This window comes from Oncorhynchus kisutch, unplaced genomic scaffold (assembly GCF_002021735.2).
Source record: "Oncorhynchus kisutch isolate 150728-3 unplaced genomic scaffold, Okis_V2 scaffold4078, whole genome shotgun sequence".
NCBI lineage: Eukaryota > Metazoa > Chordata > Actinopteri > Salmoniformes > Salmonidae > Oncorhynchus > Oncorhynchus kisutch.
In genome coordinates this window covers 146,147-160,792 of record NW_022266023.1, presented here as the reverse complement: position 1 = coordinate 160,792, position 14,646 = coordinate 146,147, and the positions used below count along the sequence as shown (strand labels likewise).

General features: G+C 41.3%; 1 protein-coding gene and 1 long non-coding RNA gene across 2 annotated transcripts; both read right to left on the bottom strand.

Annotated features, from left to right (window-relative positions):
* Positions 1-611: 611 nt before the first annotated feature.
* On the bottom strand, positions 612-3,338 carry LOC116373871 (uncharacterized). The gene is made up of 5 exons (XM_031822173.1): positions 3,083-3,338; positions 2,345-2,896; positions 1,616-1,877; positions 880-985; positions 612-728 (listed from the first exon to the last, which is right to left on the bottom strand). Exons 1-4 carry the CDS (start codon positions 3,221-3,223, stop codon positions 963-965), a joined length of 978 nt encoding a protein of 325 aa, XP_031678033.1. The 5' UTR covers positions 3,224-3,338; the 3' UTR covers positions 612-728; positions 880-962.
* Positions 3,339-5,166: 1,828 nt separating this feature from the next.
* On the bottom strand, positions 5,167-9,964 carry LOC116373873 (uncharacterized). The gene is made up of 3 exons (XR_004209603.1): positions 9,884-9,964; positions 8,419-8,995; positions 5,167-5,214 (listed from the first exon to the last, which is right to left on the bottom strand). It is a non-coding gene; the product is annotated as an uncharacterized LOC116373873 (long non-coding RNA).
* Positions 9,965-14,646: the final 4,682 nt, after the last annotated feature.

Below are 14,646 nucleotides of genomic sequence, written 5' to 3'. Positions count from 1 at the left end.
AATGGTTGATTAATGGTTTGACTCACCATTTATATACATATTTATAAATGTATTTATAAATGTCACAAATGGTGTATTTATTAATGAGTGCATTTATGAATGTGAGTACATGTACTTACTAATACCTCAGTGCCTCACTAATAGCCCCTAATCTAAAGTGTTCACTATATATACACTTTATAAATGTTTATAAATGACTTGTTACTCCCCAAAGGCTAGCACACATCAGTAGACAGTACCTCTCCACCAAGGGCTAAAAATAATCTAAGTAACGCAATGGTAAAATAAGAAGTACACAACACAAGGAAGTATAAGACATAACAAAAAAATTTGATTCCATTCAAATGTGACGTCTAGCGTTGGGGTGAGTTGCTGCCGGAAGTGTTGTGGAATAACCTAGCATGCTGATGAAAAAGGCAGTTAATTAAAAACTAGCAGTATTTCGAATCTTCTCAATTTCGAGATTTGGATAATGGGACAATTTGTGGAAGTCCGGATCTACCCCTTAGTGAGTGTTAATTGACCCCTCTCCCTCTTTACCTCAGCCCACCGACCAGCAGGGCATTCATGACACGTGTAGGGGTGCAGCTCTGCACCATGTGACCCAGGGCAAAGTTGGCGCCCTGCCGGATGAAGGAGTTGGCCTCGCTGGCTTTGTGCAGCAGCACGCGTGCCGTCCCCTCCACCTCACTGTCAGCAAAAGACACTGCAGAGCGCAGGTTCTTCACCTGAATCATAATAACATGCACAGGACCAGCTATTAATGTTGAGCAGTACAACCCACAAACATCAGAAACATGACACAATAATTTGACTTGTTCTCCAAATGTAGCAGATTTGTGCAGATGAATGAATAGGGCAGTGAATGAATACAGCTACCTCATTTATAATGGCAAGGCAGATATCATGGAGTTTAGGCATCAGTATGTCCATGTGGTTCTGAGCCATCACACGGAGAAAGGTCAAGCCCTCGATCTTCTTCTCCCTGCAAATCAGTGAAAGAAACGTAAGCATTTTCCACAACATTTTCCAAAAACATTAAAATTATGTTAATCAATTAGGACTCTGGTCTCTTAAATTCAGAAGTTTCTATGCTCTGTAGCTCAAATCTACATTTCCAAGGACACTACACTGTGCTTCCTTTAGCCTAGCTCCATTGGTCTTGTCTAGGGTGAATGCTCACCAGTCATCAGAGGGAGAGTGGAGCAGCTTGAAGGTCTTAGTCAGGGCCTGCTCTGGGTTGGACAGGGGCTGCAATCTGGCCTGGTTCTTTATTTGGCCCTTTGGCTCACTGGCTGCCTTATTGTCTATGGGTTGACAGCAGACATCTTATTTATGTATTTACTCATTTTCATATCTGTTTGTAGCTTTTAACACTAGTTCATTATGATATCATTTTAAATTTAGCACATATATTTTTGGTGCTCTCCCTGCTCAGAAGCAGGGTCCAATTAACCTTGAGTAAAGGTTATCTCACTGTGAAACAGGCAAATCAAGTGTGGCCCTGGGCTAAAGCCATTTGTGTCTCTTCCCTTCCTACTGTTTTTCTATCAATCTACCTAGCTTCATCTCCCTGTCTAATTTACATTAGTGTGAGTACATGAGAGGGACTGACCTGAGCCGGTGGCAGCCTTTGGCAGGCTAAGGAACCTTATAGGCCGAGGCTGTTTGCTCCTGGGCTTGGTAGGAGGGGGAGCAGGCCTGGGTGGGCTGTCACGCAACTTGACCGGGGTCCCAACATCCAAGTAGTCACGGAGCTCCGCAGGGGTGTTCATATCCACTGAGCTCAGGCTTCCCAGAGAGCTGGTGGCTATTTCCCCCATGGACATGGCCGAGCCCAAACTTCTCCTGCCCATGGCCTTCACCTCATGTACCACCTTTGGTGTAGACCAGAAAACAATGCTCCCATCATAGAAATACATATAGAACTAGTATATACATAAACTAATACACAGAGAGATCCTGTATTCTAGGATCTATTCTATCATGCTGTCAAAAAGAGAGTATCCTTTCTAACTTGTACCCCCACACACTTACTCGGTACTGTATTGAGCCTCGTTATTGTTATGTCATTGTGTTACTTTAATTATTATTATTTTTTTACTTTATTATTTATTTATTTTTACTTTATTATTTATTTGGTAAATACTTTCTTAACTCTTCTTGAACTGCACTGTTGGTTTCACGGTAAGGTCTACACTTGTTGTGTTCGGCACATGTGACAAATAAAGTTTGATTTGATTTTAAGACATGGAACCACTATCTGTTTTGGCAATTTATCAGTCCAAGTATAATTCTGAACTGCAAATGTTCACATTTACAATAAATTCTAAGTCCATCCTACCTTCCAGGCCTCCTCCTTCAGGTGAGGCTCGATGTCCCTCACCTCCTCCATCAGGTCAATGGGTCCATTGTTGTCAGCACAGCCCTGATCCGACTGGACTTTCAGGGCTTTGACTCCCCGCCTGCCCTTCTTCTTCTTGCCCCTCTTGGAGGGAGCTCCAGTGGGAGGGACGGGAACAGGCCACACGCTACTGCTGCTGAATGACTTATTTACCTGGATGGACTCCAGAGAGTGAGATCCGGGTCGAACTTGGGCTCCGTCCACCCCCACCACGTTCTTCAGTGGGGCCAGAGCTATGTGCTCAAGCCTTCGTGGCAAAGGCCTCGGTGGAGCTTTCGGCCACGGAATGCACTGAATAGAGGGGACGAAGTGGTGCGCGAAGGTGCTGCCAACCCCGATGAGAGCAGTCCGGACATAATTCTCATGGATAGCACTTATCTTTCTTTGCTTTGCTTCCATGGTCTCTCTCTCAGCTCTCTGCATCTGCAGAAGTCTGGCATCACTGATGAAGACACGATGGCCCTCTGGGACTGGGTAGCTCTCCTGATAGCCCTGGATCACAATGGTACAGTATGAAATGTATAGCAGAAGTGAAGTAGGCAAAATAGTTTCCACAGTGTGTCATAAAAAAATTTTAAGCTAAAGATTTTATGGATGTAGGCCTACTGTATGTCTATGAAACCACAAAATAAACAGTGATATTTTTGGAAAAACATTTGAAAAACTGATGAGCCTTACAAAACTTGAAATCTTGTCCTGGTCATCCTGTTGGTTTAAAGCCATGTTTTGCTTCCTCAGGTTTTCGATGAGACTCTTCATCTGTGAGTTCTCTTTTTGGAGTTTGTCAAACTCACTTGATTTTCTCCCTCGATAAGCCATTGATGATAAATATTAACACTCTCAAAATAAGAACTTAACCTAAATCAAATCAAATTTATTTATATAGCCCTTCGTACATCAGCTGATATCTCAAAGTGCTGTACAGAAACCCAGCCTAAAACCCCAAACAGCAAGCAATGCAGGTGTAGAAGCACGGTGGCTAGGAAAAACTCCCAAGAAAGGCCAATACCTAGGAAGAAACCTAGAGAGGAACCAGGCTATGTGGGGTGGCCAGTCCTCTTCTGGCTGTGCCGGGTGGAGATTATAACAGAACATGGCCAAGATGTTCAAATGTTCATAAATGACCAGCATGGTCGAATAATAATAAGGCAGAACAGTTGAAACTGGAGCAGCAGCACAGTCAGGTGGAAGTTGAAACTGGAGCAGCAGCATGGCCAGGTGGACTGGGGACAGCAAGGAGTCATCATGTCTCGGTTTTTCGGATGACTGCCTTGCCTGGTTCACCAATTACTTTGCAGACAGAGTTCAGTGTGTCAAATCGGAGGGCATGCTGTCCGGTCCTCTGGCAGTCTCTATGGGGGTGCCACAGGGTTCAATTCTCGGGCCGACTCTTTTCTCTGTGTATATCAATGATGTTGCTCTTGCTGCGGGCGATTCCCTGATCCACCTCTACGCAGACGACACCATTCTATATATATACCTTCGGCCCGTCTTTGGACACTGTGCTATCTAACCTCCAAACAAGCTTCAATGCCATACAACACTCCTTCCGTGGCCTCCAACTGCTCTTAAACGCTAGTAAAACCAAATGCATGCTTTTCAACCGGTCGCTGCCTGCACCTGCATGCCCGACTAGCATCACCACCCTGGATGGTTCCGACCTAGAATATGTGGACGTCTATAAGTACCTAGGTGTCTGGCTAGACTGCAAACTCTCCTTCCAGACTCATATCAAACATCTCCAATCGAAAATCAAATCAAGAGTCGGCTTTCTATTCCGCAACAAAGCCTCCTTCACTCAAGCCGCCAAGCTTACCCTAGTAAAACTGACTATCCTACCGATCCTCGACTTCGGCGATGTCATCTACAAAATGGCTTCCAACACTCTACTCAGCAAACTGGATGCAGTCTATCACAGTGCCATCCGTTTTGTCACTAAAGCACCTTATACCACCCACCACTGCGACTTGTATGCTCTAGTCGGCTGGCCCTCGCTACATATTCGTCGCCAGACCCACTGGCTCCAGGTCATCTACAAGTCTATGCTAGGTAAAGCTCCGCCTTATCTCAGCTCACTGGTCACGATGGCAACACCCATCCGTAGCACGCGCTCCAGCAGGTGTATCTCACTGATCATCCCTAAAGCCAACACCTCATTTGGCCGCCTTTCGTTCCAGTACTCTGCTGCCTGTGACTGGAACGAATTGCAAAAATCGCTGAAGTTGGAGACTTTTATCTCCCTCACCAACTTCAAACATCAGCTATCTGAGCAGCTAACCGATCGCTGCAGCTGTACATAGTCTATTGGTAAATAGCCCACCCTTTTCACCTACCTCATCCCCATACTGTTTTTTATTTATTTACTTTTCTGCTCTTCTGCACACCAATATCTCTACCTGTACATGACCATCTGATCTTTTATCACTCCAGTGTTAATCTGCAAAATTGTAATTATTTGCCTACCTCCTCATGCCTTTTGCACACATTGTATATAGACCCCCCCTTTGTTTTCTACTGTGTTATTGACTTGTTAATTGTTTACTCCATGTGTAACTCTTTGTTGTATGCTCACACTGCTATGCTTTATCTTGGCCAGGTCGCAGTTGCAAATGAGAACTTGTTCTCAACTAGCCTACCTGGTTAAATAAAGGTGAAATAAAAATAAAAAATAAAAATGTCAGGTAGTCCTGGGGCATGGTCCTAGGGCTCAGGTCAGTTGAAACTGGAACAGCAGCATGGCCAGGTGGACTGGGGACAGCAAGGAGTCATCATGTCAGGTAATCCTGGGGCATGGTCCTAGGGCTCAGGTCCTCCGAGAGAGAAAAAGAAAGAGAGAAGGAGAGAATTAGAGAACGCACACTTAGATTCACACAGGACACCGAATAGGACAGGAGAAGTACTCCAGATATAACAAACTGACCCCAGCCCCCCGACACATAAGCTACTGCAGCATAAATACTGGAGGCTGAGACAGGAGGGGTCAGGAGACACTGTGGCCCCATCCGAGGACACCCCCGGACAGGGCCAAACAGGAAGGATATAACCCCACCCACTTTGCCAAAGCACAACCCCCACACCACTAGAGGGATATCTTCAACCACCAACTTACCATCCTGAGACAAGGCTGAGTATAGCCTACAAAGATCTCCGCCACGGCACAACCCAAGGGGGGGGCGCCAACCCAGACAGGATGACCACAACAGTGAATCAACCCACTCAGGTGACGCACCCCCTCCAAGGACGGCATGAGAGAGCCCCAGCAAGCCAGTGACTCTGGCTTATCTCTGTGAGAGATCTATCAAGAAATTATTGGAAATTAAATGTTGCTTGTCAGATGGAAACAGCAATGTTATTAAATTTAATTTGAATTTTACTAGGCAAGTCAGTTAAGAACAAATTCTTATTTTCAATGACGGCCTAGGAACAGTGGGTTAACTGCCTGTTCAGGGGAAGAACGACAGATTTGTACCTTGTCAGCTCGGGGATTTGAACTTGCAACCATTTATCATGGCAAGGCTTCCGTTACATTGTGATGCCATAATGGGGGTCTGTTGACAGTGCTGAGCACATCAGCACATGGTGAACATCAATGAAAGCTTTTTGATTCCCATATAAAATCATGAATGTGGTGAATTTGTAAATACTATATATATATATATATATATAAACTCAGCAAAAAAATAAACGTCCCTTTTTTAGGACCCTGTCTTTCAAAGATAATTCCTAAAAATCCAAGTAACTTCACAGATCTTCATTGTAAAGGGTTTAAACACTGTTTCCCAGGCACAATCCCTACATCAGTGCTCAGACTTTCCGCAATAAACAGAGAGGCTGAACTGAGGGCTTGTAGGCCTGTTGTAAGGCAGGTCCTCATTAGACATCACCGGCAACAGCGTCACCTATGGGCACAAACCCACCGTTGCTGGACCAGACAGGACTGCCAAAAAGTGCTCTTCACTGACGAGTCGCGGTTTTGTCTCACCAGGTGTGATGGTCAGATTTACGTTTATCGTTGAAGGAATGAGCGTTACACCGAGGCCTGTACTCTGGAGCGATATCGATTTGGAGGTGGAGGGTCCGTCATGGTCTGGCGCAGAGTATCACAGCATCATCGGACTAAGCTTGTTGTCATTGCAGGCAGTCTCAACGCTGTGTATTACAGGGAAGACATCCTCCTCCCTCATATGGTACACTTCCTGCAGGCTCATCCTGACATAACCCTCTAGCATGACAATGCCACCAGCCATACTGCTCGTTCTGTGCATGATTTCCTGCAAGACAGGAATATCAGTGTTCTGCCATGGTCAGCGAAGAGCCCGGATCTCAATCCCATTGAGCACATCTGGGACCTGTTGGATCGGAGGGTGAGAGCTAGGGCCATTCCCCCCAGAAATGTCTGTGTACTTTCAGGTACCTAGGTGGAAGAGTGGGGTAACATGGTACAGCAAGAACTGGCAAATCTGGTGCAGTCCAAGGGGAGAAGATGCACTGCAGTACTTAATGCAGTTGATGGCCACACCAGATACTGACTGTTACTTTTTATTTTGACCACTGATTTTGATTATTCCATTTCTGTTAGTCAAATTTCTGTGGAACTGGTTCAGTTTGTCTCAGTTGTTGAATCTTGTTATGTTCATACAAATATTTACACATGTTATGTTTGCTGAAAATAAACGCAGTTGACAGTGAGAGGACATTTATTTTTTTGCTGAGTTTATATATATATATATATATACAGTTGAAGTCGGAAGTTTACATACACCTTAGCCAAATACATTTAAACTCAGTTTTTCACAATTCCTGAAATTTAATCCTAGTAAAAATCCCCTGTTTTAGGTCAGTTAGGATCACCACTTTATTTTAAGAATGTGAAATGTCAGAATAATAGGAGAGATTTATTTATTTCAGCTTGTATTTCTTTCATCACATTCCCAGTGGGTCAGAAGTTTACCTACACTCAATTAGTATTTGGTAGCATTGCCTTTGAATTGTTTAACTTGTGTCAAACTTTATGGGTAGCCTTCCAAAAGCTTCCCACAATAAGTTGTGTGAATTTTGTCCCATTCCTCCTGACGGAGCTGGTGTAACTGAGTCAGATTCCGTTTCCTATCGCTTCAACAGTGTCAACAGTCTTCAGACATAGTTCCAGGCTTTTATTTTGAAAAATGAGCCAGAAACATAACATTGCATCAAGTGGTCACATGAGTTTTGCTCGAGCAACAGATTTTGGACAGCTATTGCTTTTCCCTCTCCTACTGTGAAAGATATTTGCGGTTGATATATTATCGATCATAATTTTAAAAACAACCTGAGGATTGATTATAAAAAACGTTTGACATGTTTCTGTGGACATTATGGAAACTATTTGGAATTTTTCCGCGTTGTCGTGACCGCTCTTTCCTGTGAATTTCTGAACAAACAGAGGGATTTTGGATATAAAAATTATGTTTATGGAACAAAAGGAACATTTGTTGTGTAACTGGGAGTCTCGTGAGAACATCCGAAGATCATCAAAGGTAAACAATAAATTGAATTGCTTTTCAAATTTTCGTGACCGAGCTACTTGATGCTAAGTGTACTTAATGTTTTGTCGAGCGATCGATAAATTTACACAAACGCTTGGATTGCTTTCGCTGTAAAGCATAATTTCAAAATCTGACATGACAGGTGGATTAACAAAAGGCTAAACTGTGTTTTCTTATATTGCACTTGTGATTTCATGAATATAAATATTTTTTATAATATTTATTGAATGTAGCGCTATGCTATACAGCGGTTGTTGATGACACTTATCCCGTTAACAGGATTGCAGCCATAACAAGTTAATCCCTTCTCTTAACATGTATGGCCCCAAAACATAATCAAGCAGCTGACCAATTACGCAAGACTTTAGTTCGAAGTTAACTGAAATTAATCAACAACTGGATACATTTCTTTCTTTCTAAAGTGAAACTATCCTCTGCATTGGAGTATCTCTACAAGTATAAGTTTAACCAGTATTTCAGTTGTTTTACCGTCCCATGAAGAAGTGTGGCAGGCCTGTGAGGAAGGATCCTACAGCCATGAGGAAACAGCCCATAGCAATGAGCCTGGGCCGGTGCAGCTTCGCCCCAAAATGGCTGACCACAGCCAGGAACAGCAGGTTACCTGCAAGAAACCACAACACTACAGAAGTCAGGAATTGCAAATTATAAACACTGTTTTTTTCCAACTAAAAATGGTATATCAGTTTGGATACTAGGCTGCAACAACACAGCATCAAATAAAACCATGTGAGGGGTTTGACAGTAGAGTCATGGACAAACGCCAGTCAATCAATTAATAGGAACAACTATAAAACTGGACAGTATTGAGAGCAGACTCTGATTGAACCACAAAAAAAATGGATCATACTGTAGTCTGTATCTGGTTTTTACTACATGAATTCTCAAGCAACTCAATGTTATTGTTGAAACCCATCTCAAAGCTGCTGTCTGAGTCCGATGAGAGAGCAGGACAGGTCAAAGTGTCTCTCTGAGTGATGGCACTCTTCATGTAGGTCCCTGACAGAGCTTTGGTGAAGGAGGCGAACTACAGGGCCACGATGAACTGCTGACAAACACAAGAGAGAGAACATTAGTGTGTGTTTGTCCGTGTGTATGTGCATGCGTGGATGCGTGTGCAGACAGAGTACATGTGTAGCTGAGGTGGCCTGCAATAGTAAAAAGAACGGACACAAGTTTAAGTCTGCAAAGTTCTGCCGCTTTCTTTATTTTGAAGAATATTTTTTTTCTCTTGTTCAATTGTCTATTTTCTTGTTAGTACTTTGAAAATATTCACATCAAACAAGTGCACACTTTAAATTAAACAACATAAATGCACTTTACCTAAAGCAGAAATAAAAAATGTTCCACAAATAACCCTGTCTTAGTGTACGGTTTCACATGAAAACCACAATGTATTTCACATTCATACAATAGAAACACCTATATATGAAACCATAAATAACTGAATGTTTCTCTATATACCTCTACCTCTATAGAAAAGTGACAACAATACATTCAGCTTTAAGATAGTGGCACCTCCAGAAAATCGTCTCTCTCTCACTGTATGCACTAAAAGTCCACCAGACTGAGCGTGCTCGGCCAGTTTACCAGCTAGTGAGCACAATTTTACACAAAACAACCAATAACATGTAAAACCAACTCAGAAATCCCTAACAAATGGATTCTTGATAAAAAATCTCCTAGACAAAATCCAGTACAAGTCAGCTACTCAGTAAACATAGTCTTTGTGACTCGTAAATGTTTTTTTTTACCTCAGCTAGCATCAAGCTAACATACACTCTCACTCAATGTAAATCACCTTCTTCTCTCACTCAGTTCGACACAAAGCCAAAACAAAACCTTTCCTAACGTGATAATATCTTGACAAAGTTGTTAAATAGCATGTTATTACATATTGTGTATATATTTGAACGTTTGAAGTGCTGTTACATACCTGTAATAGTAAAAGAACTGACACAGTTTACCTCTGTAAAGTTCTGGTCCTTATTCTGCAGATGGTGAGCTCTTGACCAGAACTTAATGTTTCTCCTGCTACAACAGTGCAACAGCGCCATCTATTGGCCTGATGGACTGCTGACGATAAAGTATGTAGAAAATCACATTAAGATTCATTAAGACAAATACAGAAACAATTAGGGGGGATAAATAATAAATGGGTGTCTGTTTTTAGTGACTTTGTTTTCAACCCATTACACATGCACAATCATACATGTGCATTTAAAGCATTATTAAGATCCTTGAGTGTGGAACTGCAGGGCGTTTACGCAAAAAACACATGAATTTCACATGAACACGGGAAGTGTACCAAAAACATGTTTTAATGTAATCTTATGTGAAGATAATGTGATAACATGTAAAGCAACATGTGATTACATGAAACTACACATGTGAAAATGTGATAACGTTGTGTTCCAAAATGTCATTTGTGCTCACATAAAATGTAAGTTGAAATCATGTGGTTTTTCTGTCAGGGCAGGAATATAAGATGCATTTTGATGTTACATGATCTTGAAAATGCAATGTTCTTTGAGGTTCTTCCATGTTCCTTTCCATGTATTTTCCATTTTACTTTCCCTCAGTCCTTTTCACTTTCCTTGTCAAAACAAGCTCTGTCCCCGTCAAGACTTATTGAGCTTCTGATGGATTTTAAACAATTCAACAAATAGTTTTATAATGAAGAGTAGACCCAACTAAACACCCTGGATTCTTTACACACACATTGAAAGGCAAAAATGTCGAATTTGGACTCATCAGACCAAAGGACAGATTTCCACCAGTCTAAGGTCCATTGCTCATGTTTCTTGGTCCAAGCAAGTCTCTTCTTATTTTTGGTGTCCGTCCTTTTGTAGCGGTTTCAATGGAGCAATTTGACCATGAAAGTCTGATTCACGCAGTCTCCTCTGTGAACAGTGCATGTTGAGATGTGTGTGTTTCTTGAACTCTGTGAAGAATTTATTTGGGCTCCAATCTGAGGTGCAGTTCACTCTACTGAACTTATCCTCTGCAGCAAAAGTAACTCTGGGTCTTCCTCATGAGAGCCAGTTTCATCATTGCGCTTCATGGTTTTTGCGACTGCACTAGAAGAAACTTTCAAAGTTCTTAAAATGTTCCGCATTGACTGACCTTCATGTTTTTAGTAATGATGGGATGTTGTTTCTCTTTGCTTATTTGAGCTGTTCTTGGCATAAAATGGACGTGGTCTTTTACCAAATAGGGATATCTTCTGTAAACCATCCTTACCTTGTCACAACACAACCTGTTTTAAGAAGGAATGAAATTCCACAAATTAACTTTTAAGAAGGTACACCTGTTAATTGAAAAACATTCCAGGTGACTACCTCATGAAAAGGTTGGAGAGAATGCCAAGAGTGTGCAAAGTGGTCAAGGAAAAGGATGGCTACTTCGAAGATTCTCAAATATAAAATATATTTTGATTTGTTTAACACTTTTTGCTTACTACATGATTCCAATTGTGCTATTTCATAGTTTTGATGTCTTCACTATTATTCTAAAATGTAAAAAAATGTAAAAATAAAGAAAAACCCTTAAATGAGTAGGTGTGTCCAGACTTTTGACTGGTACTGTATATATTATGGTAATGCAAATATGGTACAATCCAAGGGTGCAATGTTTTTGGAGACTTACCCAGAAAGACTCACAGCTTTAATCGCTGCCAAAAGTGATTCTAACATGTATTGTGAATACTTATGTAAATTAGATATTTCTGTATTTCATTTTCAATACATTTGAGAAAAAATTACAACATATTTTCACTTTGTCATTATGGGGTATTGTCTGTAGCTGGGTGAGATGATAAAAAAACTATAATTTAATCCATTTGGAATTCAGGCTGTAAGAAAACAAAATGAGGAATAAGTTAAGGGGTATGAACACTTTCTGAAGGCACTGTATATCTGCAAGAAAGTGATAAATGAGTGACTCTTTGAAAGGGGGTCATATATACATTGCCTTATTAAAAATAAAAATAAAGCTATCGTGCTATAATCGGCATAGTTTCTCAGACCAAATCTTCATTCTGGTTTAAACAAAGCAATCTGATCATGCTCCAGTAAAATACACGCTACAGGGAATAAAAAAAAAAGGCTTCTGCAAAGCACATATACATTGTCCAATCAACATCCACACATTGATTTCATTCTTCGGGTCTTTATTCAAACACAAGCACACGTGGAATAAAATGATCTTTCAGTGTCTTGTTGCAGGTTGTGCAATGTTCGAAAGTGTGTGAGAGATTAGCATTAATGTTTGTGTATGTGTGTGGGGTCAAGTTTGGACGGTCGTACATATGCAAATAGGCAAGATTGTACATTTCAGGTCCATGGACAGCAGCAATATCGGCATAGCGATATCTGTCATTCAGCACCACATGACAGTAGACAGCGGCCATCTCATGTGAAGTTGGCACTGGGGAAATCCCATGTAATGAGAAACGAGGCCAAGGAGGCAAAAAGACTGAAGGAGAAGACTCCCACAGGAACTCTATGCTAAACTGTTCTGCCACATTCATTTCAAATGTTACATCTTTCGATTTGTAAATAATAGGGAATACATCTGCAAATAATTGAAACTGATTATTCAAACTACACTGTACAGCTTTTGTGTGTCTGTGCATCATAGGTACAACAGTAAGCAATTCCGTTCTCAAATGTCTGTTTATTGTGAGAAACAAAAGGAAAAACACCTGTTAGACCATTACAATGCGGACTGTCATGCATTTGTACTATTACCAACAAGACAACGAAGTGATACGTGTCATGGAGACTAAAAACGGATACTTTCCAAACACCAAAAGTTCCTACGCTGAGCGATATTGTTTACTACACTATTATTCATACAATCCAAGTCATACGTTTATTGTCATTCATACTCTTATTTTTAACCGAATATCTTTTCAAAAGTGTCCATTCTGTCAATTCAGAGCATGGACAAATATTGGAATAATGTGCTTAAGGGGACTGACACTCATGCCGCACAACAGGATAACACAACAACCACATTTTCAATTGACAATCATTGCTTTAAATGGATGTGGTCGATAGATTTGTATAGGTGTAGCAGTGTGATGTTGTTCCCCTATATTATGCACCAAATTGCACACAGGGACCAATTCAAATCGGCCAGGTCAAGAGGGGATGTTAATAATTTGATAATAATACTAATAATTCAGTCTATTTTTAAAAATTTAATTACAGCTGCATAGCTAAAGTGTACAAACACTTTGTTACAATGTGGATAATATAAAGATATTGTATAGGCATATATAAACAATGTATTTAACTTGGAAACCAAGGTTGGATTAGTTGGTCTAAGCAACATGCACCTGGATAATCGGGTCATGAATCTGGACGGGCTCCTACATCCTCATATACACATTATGACAAAATAAAGAGTTTAATGTTTCACGAAATAAAGACATAGAAGCATACCCAATTATACAGGTTCTACACATTCCATTTCTCCATGGCAATAGAATGTAAACATTCTATTTTGCGCCAAACATCCCTACAACTCAATTCTAAGTGCAGCATATTGGAGGACTCCAGCCATTGATCATTCGCGACTTTAAGTCATTCCTGTTATCTCTAGAGCATCTCGTATATCTATAGCGCTGCATTTCTTCCCCATCTTACCATGGATAGGGTTTGGTGCATTCCGGAGTTCACTTATGGTCCCACAAAGGTAATCTTAGGAGAAATTAATTTTAGCATACCGTAAATGCCTGTGCATAATGTGCATAACAAAGCATCATTATTTTCATTATCTTCAAAGGATTTCTGTAGAAGCAGCCTTTATTTCCAGACTCTGCAGGCCTGCTGGGAGGAAACATATTACAATAAACAGGTAAGATTCATCCCACAAAAACATAAACAACAGAAAAAGAGTTGTATTTCAAGACAGTTTAGAGAAGGTGGTCATAAGAGTTCTTAATAATCACTTGCAAATTGTGAGGCATGAGCAGTTGTGAAATGTTGCGAGAGGCCCTTCTGAAAGCACATGATATGGTATTTCGTGGCACGGTCTCACACCTTACCTCATCTTGCAGAAGAAGCTCATGGTCCACTATCTGCTGCTCCAGAGTCAAGGCCAGGTCCCTCCCCATGTCACCACGGAGCACATGAGCAACTGGCTGGTGTCTCAGGGCAAAAAATCTCTTAGGGAGAGGTGAGTACAACGTCAGCACTCACATTCACTGCCATTCCCTGCCACCAGCAGCACTCCAGGAGATGTGGGTAAAATAAACAACAGAAAAATCAGAAGCCAGGAAAGTTGAATTGCTGTGTGTTTTATTTGAAGGGTGTGGAAGGAAACCCTGGAGGAAGGAAGCGACCTCGCTCGGCTGGTAAGAGAATGAGAGTTAGAGACAAACTACAAGTTAGTGAGCTCTTTACTAGCCTTTCAACAACGAGTTAGCACAGCAGAATAGATCTGTTGTGAAATTACACCAATGGGACTTCCTGTTTCATACTGCAGGCCTGGGAAGTAAACACTTGCCTAAAAATGATGAACATAGAGCACGAGGCTTTCTGCAAGCTCCGCCGCTCCATGCACCCCACCTCCCCAGCTGACATGTGAGTTCCATGTACTGCCCTGCATATGACTTGATCCATTTATCTACACATCTGGAACTACGCAGAAACAGACTAAGACAGTGTTCTAAGTGAGTACATTGCACAT

Bases quoted from the DNA above. Each gene is read 5' to 3' on its own strand.
- LOC116373871 (XM_031822173.1), bottom strand. From the start codon at position 3,223: ATGGCTTATCGAGGGAGAAAATCAAGTGAGTTTGACAAACTCCAAAAA. The intron at 2,897-3,082 runs GTAAGGCTCATC...ATTGTGATCCAG, and splicing joins AGGACAAGATTTCAAGTTTT to GGCTATCAGGAGAGCTACCC. The intron at 1,878-2,344 runs GTAGGATGGACT...TCTACACCAAAG, and splicing joins TGAAGGAGGAGGCCTGGAAG to GTGGTACATGAGGTGAAGGC.